Source organism: Panthera onca, chromosome C1 (genome assembly GCF_046562875.1).
Source record: "Panthera onca isolate mPanOnc1 chromosome C1, mPanOnc1 haplotype 2, whole genome shotgun sequence".
Taxonomy (NCBI): Eukaryota; Metazoa; Chordata; class Mammalia; order Carnivora; family Felidae; genus Panthera; species Panthera onca.
Window position 1 is genome coordinate 129,918,255 of NC_138346.1, and position 16,747 is coordinate 129,935,001.

Below are 16,747 nucleotides of genomic sequence, written 5' to 3' on the forward strand. Positions count from 1 at the left end.
CACAGGGGAGAATATTGAAGCCATGAAAGGTTAAATGACTTACTCAAGGATCAGAAGAACAGGAATAGAACATCAGACTCCCAACTGTCTATGCATATCAAATTATTACCTCATAGGTTTTTTTCTCTAATCCAGAATTCTGCAAAAATCTACGAAAATAACCAGAGCAAAGCTAATTAAGGAAACATTATCTGAATGAGATCCTTGAAGATGGTAACCAAGTTTATTCATTTTTAATCCCCTAGGATGTAGCATAATGCTTCACACATATCAGGTAGTCAGTACACTTTTCATTATAGCAGTAATTTTGTTCTTAGTAGAAAGGAAATTCTTTTAAAATATCTAATTCTTAGTAGAAAATTACTTAGGAGAAAAATATCTAATGCTGCCATGACCATTTGACGTGGATGGTGCTTCGTGATTACTTAGGACTAAAATCACCAAGGATAAGAAAACATCCATTAGTAGTTTGCCAAGAAAAACAATTTTCTGTATTTTGGACCTTTGTCAAGCCTGGTTTACTTTTTCAGTTATATGGCCTCTCCCCAAATAGGATTTCTTCCAAGATGTGGTAGAACCTTGTTCTTCTATCCAGATTTTGTATTAAGTAACCACTTAGGATTTGGCTTACCTACATGCAGATTGGTTTTTGCTTGCTAAATTTTTTTTTTTATTTCATCAAAGATATTCTCTTGTTTAATTCCCCAGAAAATCAGAGTTACAAGATTTTGGTTCAGGATTACATCATGTACAATATCTTACCTAGTGAGACTTTAGAGGAAAAGCCTCAAGATGCCCAAAACAAGAGAGTTCCCTTCCCTGCTAGAGAAATCCAGGAACCCCATAGAATACATTTTTTTGGATAACAAGAAAAATGTTCTGCAAAGTCTCAAGCTGCTGTTACATTCATCTCACATATAATAAGTGTAGAAATATAGCTTATGGCTTTTTAGTGGGGTTTTTTCTTAGTGTACATTTCACAACTTTAAATTTTTTTTAGAGTTTTTGACACTTCCTTCTGCCAAAATCTCAGTGATGTAGTAAACACAAACAATTTTGCATGCATTCAAAAAGACATCACATATAATCGAGGCTTTTGTCGTATGTTTTGATGATTCGATGCAATTATAAACCCTTACAGATTGGAGGTAAATTTAATTTCAAAGATCCTAGACCAAGATGCAAGCTTTTAAAAGTTATTCGGAATTCTCAGCCCATGACAGCCACTTAACTGCAAATGAACAAGGCTAGGAATATGAATTTTATATAGTCTTTTGAAAAACTTTGGAAGTGTATGCATTGGACAAAAGTTAAAGATCCTATTCTCTTTTGACTAGCAAATGATAAAAGCGCATGGCTGTGGTTTTGTTCTTATGTGCGTGCATGAGTATTTTGGAACTCATTGTAATGACCATTCAGTATAACCCTATGCATTATGCTTGGCAAATTTTCAAGTTGTTCACTGGTGGAAAAATGCATACCTTACTCATCAGGTAAGAAACAGTTAATGATAAAAGAATGTGTGTACTTGGAAGAAAACATGGGCACATTTGAGATAAAGAAATGGACTCTCTGAATGTAGTATTTATGGTTCAAGATTTTGAGAATCTGTGTTACTTGTGGCCTAGCAAACTGTCTTAAGTATAAGGAGGATGGTGAGACTATTCACTAGGCTAGGCATTTCTGTAGTAATAACACATGAATAGCCAACAAAAAAAACTTTTGACCTGAGAAGACTGATTGGGAATAATCAAAAAGCAGCATTGTGGGGAAAAAATAGAAAATTGTTATTTTTAGCATTCATCAAGTGCTTTCACACATGTTAATTCTTTGATCTTTGTATTACCCTAGTGAGGCATGTGTGGCAGATCTTGTCATCATTCTTGTTTTACCACTGAGATTTGCCTAAGGTTACACAGCTCTTGTTTTTTTTATAGCAGAGCTGGAGATAGAATGACCTCTTCCAGTGCCACATCCCTACTGTGTGGTAATGACTTTCTGTGTTTTCCAAGAACTAGCACTGGTGTATATCTAACTGATAACAATTGTTACAGTATGATGGCAGCTAGGATCGCAGATGGCCCCTTAACCAAAAGTCAGTTTCAGACAGGATTTTTGTCCTGGTCTTCTCTCCTTTTCCTGTCCTTTGCATGTACTCACAAAGCCTGTCAGGATAATTGCAAAAATAGTGTGTGGTACAAGCTATCCGTCATCTGGTCAGTAAATTAATTTGTGTATTTGCCTATATTCCCACAATTCATGGCTACCCTGTCTGTTTTCTTCCCCCACATGCTCAGACTGTACATTTCTGACAGTGAGAGAGGACTGGGTAGGGTGACAGTTGCTCTGGCCATTTACCCATGTGTGATAAATTGCTTAGTAATCTCCACAGCACCTTCATGCATACGTTGAAAGTGTTTAGGGCATTGTAACTGGGGAAAATTTCCAATCTTTCATAAATAACCATTAATCTGTCCCTTTTAAATTCAGCTTTCCACATCTGTTTCAAATTGTTCAGTGCTATTCCAGGAGTGCATTAAAGCTCCAATCCAGGTGGTATTAAGGGGATAAATGAGCCACAGGGAAAAGACACTCTGTATTTTTCTTAAAGCAATTCTTGCTCCTTTTTTGCAAAGTTAGGAGCCAAGCAATTTACGATTAAGATTTTTGGAGGATATCCTCTATCATTTTAAGCCATCCTTGTCTATGGGTTTTAAAAAGGCAGCTTTAGCTGTGCCTTGCTAGCATACATTAATGTTTTACTCTGTACGGGTAGATGTAAATATCCTTTCTATGAGCAAATTTAAAGTCCTTTTAATTCATTATGGTTCACTGTGGATTCTTGTTGGGGAAAAATGACCTATAACCTAAAAATGAAAAAATTTCAGCTAGAAGTAAGGAAGTGTCTGAATGTGCATTTACATTTGTGATATTCAGGAATTTCAGAGAAAGTTATCAATAATTCTAGTTTAACACATTTTTGTAAAGGAAGCAACTCGCTTTTCAGGACAGAAGGCATTATTTTATGAAATGTCAATAGTATTTTGTTTGTGTCTGCTCTACTTTTATTTAATGAAAATTATAAAAGTACATCTTTTCTTACTGTGTATAGCCCATGATGTGTTTTCTCAAGTACTTTCCAAAGAAAATATGTTCTTAAGAATTAACTAATCTGTACTGTGTTAGATTAACAAAAGTCACATCACGTAATTTAGAGAATGCCCTGCAGAAAAAATGCATATGAAGACGGCACTGTATGGTACGTCAGATGACATGTAGCAATGAAACAGGAATGTTTTCAAATTGACCTTGAAGAAGTCAAGGGACTCCCAGGAACGAATGTCAGACAGGAGGATAACTGAAAGATTTCCTATCCCTGGCATTTGTAAGAGGCATAAAAGGAACGACAGGTTGATTTTCTGACCCAGAATACAGTGCCCACACCAGAATGTAAAGAAGAAAATTCAGCTGCATGCCTCTCATCAAAGTTAGTAAAAATTTCATAAATAGATCATCACATAAAGTGCACAAAATCATTGGCTTTGAAAATGGTTTATTTCATCGCAACAGTCTGGTGTTCCATCCACGCGTAGGGATTGACAGCTTCTCCACCCATTGGCATTAATGAATTATCAATGTACATCCCACACACATCCACCAGGGAAGCAAAGACACTCCTCCTACACATTACTTTGTTTTTAAATCTTCCAAATGTTGTAGGATGGTTATTACCTTAATAAGTGGAAAATCATTGAATACAGCTCATATTCTCTCCCGTAGCTAAAACTGACATCTCATAGGAATTAGTGAGGAAATGCAGTTTTATTCATGTGTTAAGATATGTTAAATTATCTCTCACTTCTTTGTCATCTCAGGGAAACCTAAGACCATTAAAGAAATGTAACCTGCATTGCTATGCTAAGGCATTTCATTAAGGAAAGAACAATTCAGAATGACCTTGGTAGTCTGTTGAGTGAAAATTTCCCCCTCCTGAGAGAACTCCAGTCGTGTTCTTGAAATGCAGTGAAAAAGAACAAAATGGTTTTTGATACAGTAACGATATGTCCTGGTTTACCCATAACGGTCCCAATTTATACCTTGTGTCCTGACATCATTATTAATCACTACCCTTTCCTCTCAAAAGATCCTGGTTTGGGCAGAAAATTGCATGTTCACCCTAGTTTTAGAACATTTCTTACACAACTATGCCCCTTCCCCTACTGTCCAGGACAGTTTGAGTTCCCATACATGCTTTTCAGGTAGAACTCTTGGTTTTACAAAGGAAGAAAGACAAAAAAGGGGCACCAGTCCATGCATCTTGAGAAACTATAAAATTCGTTACTGTGTCTTTTACTCTTGCATTCTTTGTGTTCTTGCCTCCTTTCTCTCTATTTTATGCATTGCCTTCTTCAACACAGTGTGTACTTACATAAAATGTCAGAGACAGGTCAAGCAATGCCACTATAAGAATATTTTCATATAGAAACAGTTTAATGCTGCTCAGTGCTTGACAGTATAAAAGGAAAGTGTGGTGTGTTTTATTCTTTTCAGCTAAGAGGATTTGGAGGTCATGCTACTCATTGACGTGGGACTATCAGATTGAGAAATACCTCAAATTATAGACATTTGTTAAATGCTTACTATGCATTTGGCACTCTCTTGTAAAAGAAAAAAATGATGAAGATATTGTCCGGTTTCAAAGAATTCAGTCGAGTAATGGAGAAGACCATGCAGAGCAAGAATGACATCCATGTGGTGGGATAGCACTCCTAGTATGTGAAGGTGCACTAGAACAGGGTGAGATTACATCTGCACCTGCAGACTGATGATGGTTTTAGAGGAGAGATGACAGATTAGTGTGTGCACCAAGCTTTGGTGGAGGAATAAATCCAAGTATCATTCTATATTTGGGGGACCCTGTGTTAGTTTTGTTTTGGGGAAATAAGTGGGATTATGTTGGCCAACAGGCTCTGTCACAAAATATCTCTGCTTCTCTTTAACTTTGCTTTCCATAGATGAGACCATTTGTTCTTTTTCTGATGAAGAATGTGAATTGACAGTTCACCATTCTTACAATAGCTATCATTTTCCATCTTGTTGATTTATCTTCAACTACAGTTTTGAAAGACCACCATAAAGCTCTCTCTTTGGCTTCTCCCCTGCAAAATAGACTTATTTCCCTTAGTGTACTCTTATTTTACTTTTTAAAAACAGTCACCCTTATCCTTTTCTCTTCTGAGTCTTCTCCTGTGTACGGCTCCCACACACATACCCATATATATTGTACTCAAGTAGCATTGCAGTGCATTTATGTAAAAAGGTCTGGCAAGGCATACAGCCCCCCACATATCATACTTGTTTACTTGTACCTCTGTGTCATGCCTAAAATAAATAAAGCACTCAGAGGATGCAGTCAAATGAGAGTAACACTTCATTCCAACCTTAGAGCTAGTGTGTTCTCATCACCCTCTAGTCTGTGACTCTCCTCCCTCTGGTGCATCCTTCCTGCCTCCTGGTTACACTAATTCCTTTAAGCTCTGTTCTCTGTCTTCTTCTATCTACAGTTTCCTCCATGACACTCCTGCTCCATTGACTTTAAGTTTCCCCTCTGTATAATTGCCATTAAATCCAGGTTATGTGTTCGGATGGATTATATCATCACTTCCATTCTTGACTTTCCCCCTGGTTTTTAACTCCCATGGTCTTCTCTTCCTCACCCACTCCTCAGGCAAGCCCCACAGACTGTAGTGCAGTAATGTGTCCAGCAAAGGTCCCCTTTCTCTCTTACCATGATACAGTCCTCTAATGATATTCTCACCTACCAAGCCATGCCCATCTTGCACATGGATGCCAATTTACTTCTTCTACAACACATAACCCCTTCATGGAAACCCCCTCACCAGTGATAAATTCAGATGTCTCAGTCAAACTGGCTCCCTGCAACCTTTTAGCTCTATTTTCCTCTGTCCTCCTCTATGAGTCTAATGCTTGTGTAGAGAGGCAGTGCTGAGCTCTGAACTTAGAACATCTGAATTTGAAATCTGGTTCTGTCACTTTCTGGCTCTGTGATCATGGGGTGATCATTTAACTTCTCTGTGCCTCATTTTCCTCACCCATAAAATGGGGATAGTAATTGGGCCTATCACAAAGAATCATTGTAAGGATTATGAAATGCTCAGAGCAGTGTGTAGCATACAGAAAGGGTCCAATGAGTATAAGCCATTATTAGACTCCATTTGCTTTTCCTATGCACAACCTGTATTTTCATATCCCTATGACTTTCTCATGCTTTGTTTTTGGAATGTTTTCCTCCATTTCCATCTCTATTCATTCAAACCCTGCACATTTTATGTTCGTATTCCCCCTCCCTCTTCCATGCAGCTTTTAGGCAAATATTGAAAACATCTCTCCAATTTCCATAGCCTCTCTTCTGCACCTAACAGTGTTTGGCCCTTTCAACCTTATATTATAATTATGTGTATATGTATCTTTCCTCTGAAAATATAGGGGAAACAGAAACTGACCTATAAAATTGTGCGTTTTCCTCAGTGCCTAACCAAATTGATATTAGATACTGTATTTGTTGAATAAATGAATATTCCACTTGTTCACTTACCTTTTCCCTGATACACAAGTGCAATACAGTTTTAGAAACTTGCCCAAATTAACATCTTTTCTTTGCTTATTTAATTGATTTCTCTTTGTCCTAACCCCACCCTTCCCCCTTTTCAACTACACTTCCCCTTTCTTCCCCACTCCCTTCCTGCCTCTTCCCTTTTCTTCTTTTCTTCCTCCTCCTCATTTTCTTTAACGCTGTATTCCCACTTTGTAAAATTTTCTCAACAACCTCATAGCCAAGCTGTCTAGGCACAAAGGGATACTGCTTCAGGAGGGAAATATTTTATCATTTTTTGTTACTTTTCTTTGTCAAAAATAACTGAGCATGTGACATCCAGTCATAATGCTATTTACTCACCTGCATTACTGAGAATCGGGCAATTGTTAAATAGCAAATAAAAATAAGCCCAGTTTTTAGACAAGGAGAAGTAATCTCCCAAGCACTTTCAAATTCCATGTTCTGATTGTCACCCTGTGTTTTTAGTATAATTTGTCTTTCCGGAGAAGGGAAACAACTGTAGGTTTAGTGTCATGAGATTGTTTGTGTGTGAAGTAAAACAGAATGTTACGTTGTTTCAGGTGTGCAACATAGTGGTTTGACAGGTCTGTATGTTGCCCTGTGCTACCATCTATCACCGTACAGTACTACTACGATACCATTGACCGTGTTCTCTATGTTGTACCTTGTATTCTGGTGACTTACCCATTCCATAACTGGAAGCCTGTATCTCCTACTCCCCTTCACCCATTTTGCCCATCCCCATCCCCCTACCCCGTTCCCACTGGCAATGACCAATTTGTTCTCTGTGTTTATGGGTTTATTTCTGCTTTTTGTTTGTTCATTTGTTTATTTAGAGTCTACATAAGTGAAATCATATGGTGTTGGTCTTTCCGTGACTTAATTTGCTGCCGAAGATGGCAAGATCTCATCCATTTTTATGTCTGAGTAATATCTCATTGTATGCATACACCACATCTTCTTTATCCGTTCATCTATCAGTGGACACTTGGGTCGCTTCCATATCTCGGCTATTGTAAATAATACTGGAATAAGCATAGGGGTGCATATATCTTTTCAAATTAGTGTTTTTGGGTTTTTTTGGGTTAATACCCAGTAGTGGAATTACTGGATCATATGGTACTTTTTTTTTTAATCTTTTGAAGAAAATCAATATTGTTTTCTACACTGTCTCTACCAATTTACATTCCCTGATGAGTTATTTTTAAAAGAGGAATTTGATAAAGGGTCTCCAAGAGTAAATTCTTAAGTATTTTTTTTTGTCCATTCAGTGCTTATGTTTTCCTTATTCTGCCAATTTCTTTCCTCCCTTTTCTCATTTACAATGTCATTTTTACATATTCTTTCCTCTAACATCTTAATTGTCCTCTTTTCTTGATCAGTGCCCTAGCCTTTCTCCTAAATCTGAAAACCACCTAAAACGTCATATCATGTTGTTTTCCATAAGTCTTGAAATGTCTCCTGTCTTATTGGAGAACTCTTAGGAGTTCTGTTAAAGATACCAATAGTAACCATTTAAATCACATCTCTAATTAATTGTGAGCCTGCACAAAACCAATGTATCTACTTGTATTAGTGAATACAAAATAGAAAAATCAAATATGCTATTCTTTCTATATAGGATTGAGGAGTGTAAAGTGAGTAAGATTGAATGGTAGTTTGGAAAGTCAAACTTGAATTCTTATTTTAAAATTATCATCTAAAACAATATATAAAGTTTAATTTCAAAATCTCTCTGCTTCTGCTTTTCTTCCTGAGCCATAATAAGTAAATAAATGCTTAGGACTGGATAAAACACGTAAGTAATTTTGAGAACTCTGAGTAGCAACACTACGTATACAGCATTATGAGATTATCATTTGTGGTAAATGGGTTCTCAACACTGGTATTTCCCCCCCAATTTAGGGTAGAAATTTAGCATCTGGAGAGGTTGGATTTTTTCCAAGTGATGCTGTCAAGCCTTGCCCCTGTGTAAGTATGAGTACTTTCTTTCCATTTTTTTCTAGTTTTGATGCTATAATTAATTGTGCAAGAATGTACAAAGGATACAATCTTGTCACTCAATTTTATTAATGTTTTCTAGAGGGATCATATTATTTCAAGTTTGAATGCATGGTCAATGTTATTAAAAATTCTAAAATCACTATGATTCCACTCCATTAAAGATACTTTTTAATGGTATATGCAAGGGAAAATTTAACAGTAGAATTTACAAAATTAAACTTCTGTGGGGTGTTAGAAAGAATAAACCAAAGCTACAGATTAGATGCATTTTCCCCCTTTCCATGGAGGTGAGATTTATTTTATTTTATTTTATTTTATTTTTTCGTTAGTTTCCATGGAGGTGAGATTTAATTTATTCCTAGCCATTTTGGGTTATAGAGAGATATTATACTTCAACTAGTGTGTTTGAAAGCATAATAGAAAGCATGAAGGTCCACAAAATCTTTAATCAAATCTCTAAATACGTTTTTCTGTGCTTTAGTTTGTCATTACTATTTCTTTAATGTCATAATGGCATTTTCGGATGTCATTAGATACAAGGAGAATGAATGAGTATTTACTCAAATATTATGGATGAATATAACATAAAATGTACTCTCTGGTACCTTTTTAGGTTTATAAGTTTCTGTTTAAGGTGACATTATTTTATCATAATTTGGTGTTTAGGGTGGATTTTTCTATGAAACTTTTGAAGTTCATAATGGTTTGAAGTAAATGAAATTCCTTTACTAATATAATGGAGTTAATGGTTAAAGAAAACTATCCTTAAATTATCTCGCTTGCTATAATATTTCAATCCTTTCTATATTTACAGACTCTCTTTAATATTATAAATGTGCATGTCTGCCATCCTTTATTTCAGAATGTAGTCTGTAGACTAATTCACTCTACTCATTCCAGCTTCATTAATTTCAAAAGTGAAGGGAACCAAAAAGCATTTGCTATTCTATTGATTCTGTGATCTAATGTCACATGTTTTTTTTATCTAATAATCTTTAAAAACTGTTTAACTTTGATACCACTCTTATTTGTGTAAGTAAAATGAGTTTTTAGTTAGTTTTCTGTTGCTTGTATGAACAAGATTTAGGATTCCTATACTTAAAACAATGATATTTGTATGTAGGCAGGTAGCAGGAAATCTCCTACATTCTAACATTAAGATGTTTGGGAACCTAAAGACATCAAATCAAGAATATTAAACATTTCATATACCAAGTGCTATTATGCTTGTACAGCCTTTTACATAAGGCATAAAATGAACATTTGAACTTTTATTTTAGGAATATTCTGGCACATAAGTAGATATTTAATACATCTTGTGGTATGGATGAACAAAGCGGTGAAAAAGCAAGCCAAAGTTCCTAGCTGAACCTAGGTAATTAACAATGGTAGACAGTAATTATATCAGCTTATATTTAATGGTATTTGGTGACTCAGTTACTAGAAGGAAAAACGCATTCAGAATTTAAAGCTGGTAAGGAGTTGTAGAGGAATACTTAATTATGGATGGGGCTACTAGCTAAATGCTGTTTTATAGCTCAAAGTTAATAAATAGTTATTAAAATTTTAGTGCTTACTTAATACAATTATAGATTCATTCGTTAGTGGTAGGATATGTTAGGTGATGATTAGTAGGAGGAGAGATGGGAGGAAGGATAGATTGAAAGAGTTTAGAAGGTGGTATCTCTTTTGACCCTGGGACATTTTGTTTATCAGGGAATGGAATATTCCATTCTGAGTTCAAGAGTTATTCTTCTGTATGTGCTGTGCTAGTTTCTTTAAATGTTCAGAGAGAAAGTTAGAACTGAGAAAAACACAGGAGCATAAATGAAACAATTTTATTTCTGGTAATACGGTACCTGGAGACCAAGCCTGGAGCTGCAGCATAGTGCAAATTTGGGTATCTCTGTGACTCCAGGAGTCCTTAGTGGATGAACAAGAAGAAAACAGTTCCATAGAGGAAGATATGCCTTTCCTCATCTTGGACCTGGGTTGGGAAGAAAAAAGAAAGCAGTCTCCCCTAAGAATTCCTAGCCTTAGATCCAAAAACCACCCAGGTGTGGGGCTTGAATTCATACCAGCTCTGTGACCTAAATAACTGTAAGCTACAAACAGTTTAAAATGATTCCACGTTGATTGTTTCCAATACAAGTACAGATTGTTTCTGGATTGGAGCCTCATTGCACATGGTCCTCAAAGGATTTCTATCGATACAGTCCTAGGGAATATAAGTTCACAACATGGGATCATCAAATCCCTAATTAAAGAAACCATCTTAAGCAAAGTTCAGCAGGAAAAATAAAATTCAGAATTGGACACACAAAGACAGCAGATACTGTAATTACCAGATACGAAGTTCAAATTTTTATATTTAATATGGCTGAAGAAATAAGAGAATAAAAGTCTAAGAAGAGAACAGGTCACTAAGTTAACTGGATATATTTCACAAAGAATCAGACAGAATAGTGAAATGAATACTTTAATGGAAACATTACATCATATGTTAGACACAATTGGATAGAAAATTGGAAGACAAATCTGAAGAAACTTCTCAATGAGTAGTCCAGAGAGATTAAGAAATGGAAATCTAACAGAGAATGGAATGATAAATTTCATATGCATGTTATTGAAAGAGAGAATAGAGATGATTGTGAAAAAGCAACATTCAAGGGGTGCCTGGGTGGCTCAGTCAGTTAAGCATCTGACTTCTGCTCGGGTCATGGGTTCATGGTTTGTGAATTCAAACCCCGCATCGGGCTCTGTGCTGACAGCCTGGAGCCTGCTTCAAATTTTGTGTCTCCCTCTCTCTGCTCCTCCCCTGCTTGTGCTCTGTTTGTCTGTCTGTCTCTCTCTCTCTCTCTCTCTCTCTCAAAAATAAACATTAAAATAAAAGCACTATTCAAATAAGTAATGGCTGAAAATATTCCAGAACTTACAATAAAACCAATCTTAAGAGTCAAGAAGGATATATAAAATTAATCAACAGCTAGATGCATTTTAGTGAAACTTGAGAACATCTAAAATAAGGAGAAAATATTAAAACCAACCTTAAAGAGAATGCAGATTACCTATAAAGGGTTGATCATTTGACTCATATCTAACAACAGCAATAATGAAGGCAATAAAAGCTTCCATTTTTGGTAATTGTCCAGTAGCCCCTTTTGGATCAATCCTCCAACAGAAAACAACTATAAACCCCAGGCAAGATACTAAAACAACAACAATCTGAAGGCACTGGCTAAGAGAAGAGTTGACACTCAGAAAAAGGGGATGATGCTAGGTTAGTTTCCTGGTTTTATGACTGGCTTGAGGACAGATACTGGGCTGGGCTGTTCTATGCAGGGGAGCTAAACTTCAGATAGAAACCTCACAGCATCACTGGCTTGAAGAAGCAGAGTGTGGAGTTCGAAGGAAACAAAGGGGAAAGGGAGGCAGGAAATCTTAGAAAGGACAGTGTCAAAGAGGGAGGAACCTCAAGTTCTGTGTTATAAGCTTTGCCTCAGTTTTGCCATGTGGTACAGACTCCCAAGGAGCTCAGTTCAGGCTGCAAGAACTACACTGAGAATTCATCTGCCAGTCACCACAGGGAAGAGAGTTTGCGGTTGGAGTTCAGCCAAGTTAACTGCCCGCTTTAAGAAAAATCACACTCTTTGTAGAAGCATCACAGAATCCGGAGCTTCTACAGAATATTGTTCAAATTGTCCCAGATATTGTTCAAAACTACTCAATGTATAAAGAATCAGGAAAACACAAACTATACTCAAAAAAGAAAAGGCAATCAAGAGAGAACAACCTTGAGATGTCCCAAATGATGGAATTACAGGAGAAGATTTTTAAAGCAGTTGTAACTAAGTTCAAGGACATAAAGGAAAGTATGTTCATCATGAATGCACAGGAACACCTCAGCAGAGAAATAGGAACCATTGAAAAGAAAACCAAATGGAGATTCTATAATGTGAGACTTGAATATCTGAAGCAATAAAAATAATATGTTCAAAGTTTTGATAGGAAATTAGTTAACTTAGAAATCTATCTTCCTCATTAGGATGAAGTAATGACATTTCCAGCCAAACAAACACAGAAAGTTCACTTCTAACTGTCCCATCTAACTTCTATGAGATGTACTTCTGGAAGAAGTACATATCTTATATATATTACTTTACATGTGTGCTATATTCCCAGTATAATATTTTTAAAAACTGTATGACCATAGCCAAAGTTTGACAGTGTAAACAGCCAGTGATGAAGGTAGAAAAAAGCATTCGGGAAAAATGGTCAAAGATGAGAATATATTCAAAGATAGGAAAATATCTAGAAGAAAATCATCTATAGTTTTATATAAGAAAGGGTCCCAAAAAAGAAGTGGGGAGGGCCTATGACAGATGGAAAAAGACAGGATCCCACCCTGGTTATGGGGATCATTGCTGAGAAGATAGTCCTGGTGCTTCACACATCAGAATACACTCACAGAAGAGCGAGAGTTTTGTTGTTTTGGTTTTTGTTTCTTCTCTCTAGGAAGAAAGATTGGTTTAGGATTAAACATGAATTTAAAGGGTACAAAGAGGGAGAAGGAAGGAGGAACTACTTTTCCATCAGGTTTCAGAAGCCATGTATATCTTATCATCTAAAGAGAAATCGTTGAAGATTGATTACTGTTTGTGAAAACACCTGGTATAAGAAAATATTTGCAGGATTTGAATGGGTGTAGTATATTATATTCTGTGTATCAGGATTTTATATGGTGGTGACATTAAAAATGTGATCCACAGTATAGAAATATTTAAATATTAATAACTTCGGAGATGTTCTGTCCAGAAAGATAATTTTGTTATATATAACTATTATCTTGGAAGGTCAAAATAGTAACAACCCTTTATGAAAACTGACATAGCTAAGAGACATATTTACATTGATCAGAACTCTGTTGCAAATTAAGGATAAAAGTATTTTTAATCACCTAATATAAAAAGGCCCAGGAATACTATGGGATGTATACATCAAAGACTCAGATGATTCATGAAAAATCTCTAAATACAAAACAAACTATCTATACTCCTTGTCCTTTCTTAGGAATTTATAAACTTTGTTGCCCTCTAATAGTATGTATTTTCTTTCTTATTCCTTGAATATTAACATATCTTATTTGGCTTTGTTCATTTTCTGGTTGCAATCAGCAACTAGAAATTTTTTTTTCTTTTTCTGTCTTCATTTGGTTAGAAAAATGTAACATTTTTCGCTTTTGCAAATCTCCATAGATGAGGGAAAAATGAATATTTCCCATGACTTTTCAGCATCAAAATGTTTTCAAAATCAGAATTTAGAATTTGTGATATGAGTCTATTTCCAATATGTATTGTTTATTTTGCCTGTTTTCTGGGAAAGCCGAGTGCTATTTGGTTTTCCTAACATTTTCATTTTAATTTTCTATGATAGGATTGAACTGCCTTAATAATAAATACCAAAGACTTCCAATTCATATTTTTCCTGTTATCTCTCCTCTTGGAGGTACAGTGGCGGTAAAATGAATGAAAGAATGAATTAAAATGAAATGAATTATTTTCTACTTACCTGACATATACTATGATTCACTCTGTATAAAATTGCCAATGGATAGTTCCAGGAGTGTGCTATTTAGGGTTTTATAGAGCTGAGTCAGCTGAAGTGAATTAATGATTGATTTCTAAAAGCTTCCCTTAAGTAAACTTAATCTATTTTTTTGCCTTTTTATATCTCAGGTCCCCAAACCAGTAGATTATTCTTGCCAACCCTGGTAAGTATTAGAAATGTTTATGTAGCTAAGTTGAAATACCATACCCTTAGCTTGAGGATGCCTTAAATGTAGGGGTACTAAACCACATTCCATTTCTATTGTCCTGGCTAAAGGTGTTTTCAGATACAACAAAACACCATAATGAATTTATATATTGCTGGCCTTTCCATAATTTCATCAAAGTCGTGTGTGTGTGTGTGTGTGTGTGTGTGTGTGTGTGTGTGTGTATGCATGTGTGTGTATGCATACACGTATTTGATTGTAAATTCAAAGCTTATAACAGCCACAGAAAGGAATGGAACCTTGGCAACTATGTATCTTGTATTTTAGAAGAGTAGATTCCATGAAGCAGAGAAAAAGATATACTTCCATTGTCTGAAACTAAAAATTAGCCCAGAAAGGACAGTAGATCCTAAATTGTAATATAAGAGGAACAAGATGTATCCGTGTCTAAAGTTTTGTGTTTACACGAAGCCCACTTACCACGTAGAGGCTAGCCTTCTCACTAATAGAAATAAGGAAGCAGAGAAGATAGTGGTTATTACTTTTTAGACATGATGAGTTTAAGTGGAAGTGATATCTTCAACTGGGAAAAATGTGTTTAGGATCCAGAATAGTTATGATCCTCCTATAATAGCTAATATATACCAAGTACCTGCTGTGTGCTTAGTATTTTACATGTTTCATTTTTGTTTTCCAATATCTTTATGAGGAAGGTTGTTACTATCTTTACAGTGAGGAAACAAAGGTTAAGACTCTGCAACTAGTAAGCAGTAGAGCCAGGATTCTAAGGGATCCCATCTGTACATTGCCATACTGCCTGTCCAAGTACAAAACGTGGGTTTATTTACTTATTTATGTTTGTTTCCCTAAATTTTGTGTTTGGCTCCTCTTAAAATGACTGCATCTGTTTTCCTCTTCTTGATACAAAATATATGCATCCAAATTAGGTAAATAGTGTATGTATATAAATGAGATATTCTGAGAGTATATAGTACTAGTTCAGTTTGCAGGTGTAGATAGAACACCTGAGTTGCCTGATTTTTTTAAGTGTTTTGATTATTTTGTATTACATAACCAAAGCATAGAAAATGCCCAGTTGCTGTAGAACTAGACTGGCCAAAGTGTGGGATTCTTCCCATCAGCCCTCTTGCTGTGTCCGCCATCATCATGGCTGTCCTCTGTAGCTATTATGTTTTCTCGACCTCCTCCCTGGGCTTCAGCACTGAGCTTGCTGAGGAAATTATAGCAGGCTTGTGATAGAACTGGGGATCTTTACTACGTTTTTACTTAGTTTAAGACAAATTTGAGGTCAGAACTACATGGCATTAAAAACCATAATCCTGGCAGGAATTCGATTTGGAGAACAGAGCTAATAGTGGGGATAATCAAAGTGAACAACACCAAGAACTGGTAAAATCATGAGAGTGTGATGATGAACTTCTTTCTCTTCTACTATTTTTCACATAACTAGACACAGTAGTTACAAGGGTAATGATGTTAGAGATAAATACTAAGGCATGGATTTTTTGAAATAAACCGATAAGTTACCTTGGAACCATTCAGGGCGCAGGAGATTAGCTTTTGAACCCTTTGTTTTAAAATGCACTCTTGGGGCGCCTGGGTGGCGCAGTCGGTTAAGCGTCCGACTTCAGCCAGGTCACGATCTCGCGGTCCGTGAGTTCGAGCCCCGCGTCAGGCTCTGGGCTGATGGCTCAGAGCCTGGAGCCTGTTTCCGATTCTGTGTCTCCCTCTCTCTCTGCCCCTCCCCCGTTCATGCTCTGTCTCTCTCTGTCCCAAAAATAAGTAAAAAACGTTGAAAAAAAATTAAAAAAAAAAATAAATAAATAAAATAAAATGCACTCTTGCCAGTATGTAAAATTCTACTGAAAATATAACGAGTTAGAAAATGGTATTGTTGCGGGGCACCTGGGTGGCTCAGTCGGTTAAGCGTCTGACTTCAGCTCAGGTCATGATCTCACAGTTCATGAGTTCAAGCCTTGCGTCAGGCTCTGTGCTGACAGGTCAGAGCCTGGAGCCTGCTTCAGATTCTGTGTCTCCCTCTCTCTCTGCCCCTCCCCTGCTTGCACTCTGTCTCTCTCTCTCAAAAATAAACATTAAGAAAGAAAAAGAGAAAGAAAGAAAGAAAGCAAGAAAGAAGGAAAGAAAATGGTATTGTCCTGAAGGATTAAAAAAAAAAAATCAAGATGTTCAGATGAGGGAAGAGCCTTGAATATAGGAGCAAATAAAGACATTTCGTAGTAAAATTTAAAAATTTTTTTTTCTTTTTCTTGGGAAACTTGGACAATTTATTCACACTAAGCAGACAATTTCAT

General features: G+C 36.2%; 1 protein-coding gene across 2 annotated transcripts in view; it reads left to right on the forward strand.

Annotated features, from left to right (window-relative positions):
• The window catches only part of VAV3 (vav guanine nucleotide exchange factor 3), a 362,968-nt gene that overhangs the window by 314,354 nt on the left and 31,867 nt on the right, over positions 1-16,747 (forward strand). For both annotated transcript variants that reach the window (XM_060625198.3, XM_060625200.3), the window contains 2 exons: positions 8,543-8,608; positions 14,377-14,411. In XM_060625198.3, coding sequence (XP_060481181.1) covers positions 8,543-8,608; positions 14,377-14,411 — 101 coding nt within the window. The remainder of the gene's footprint in view (positions 1-8,542; positions 8,609-14,376; positions 14,412-16,747) is intronic.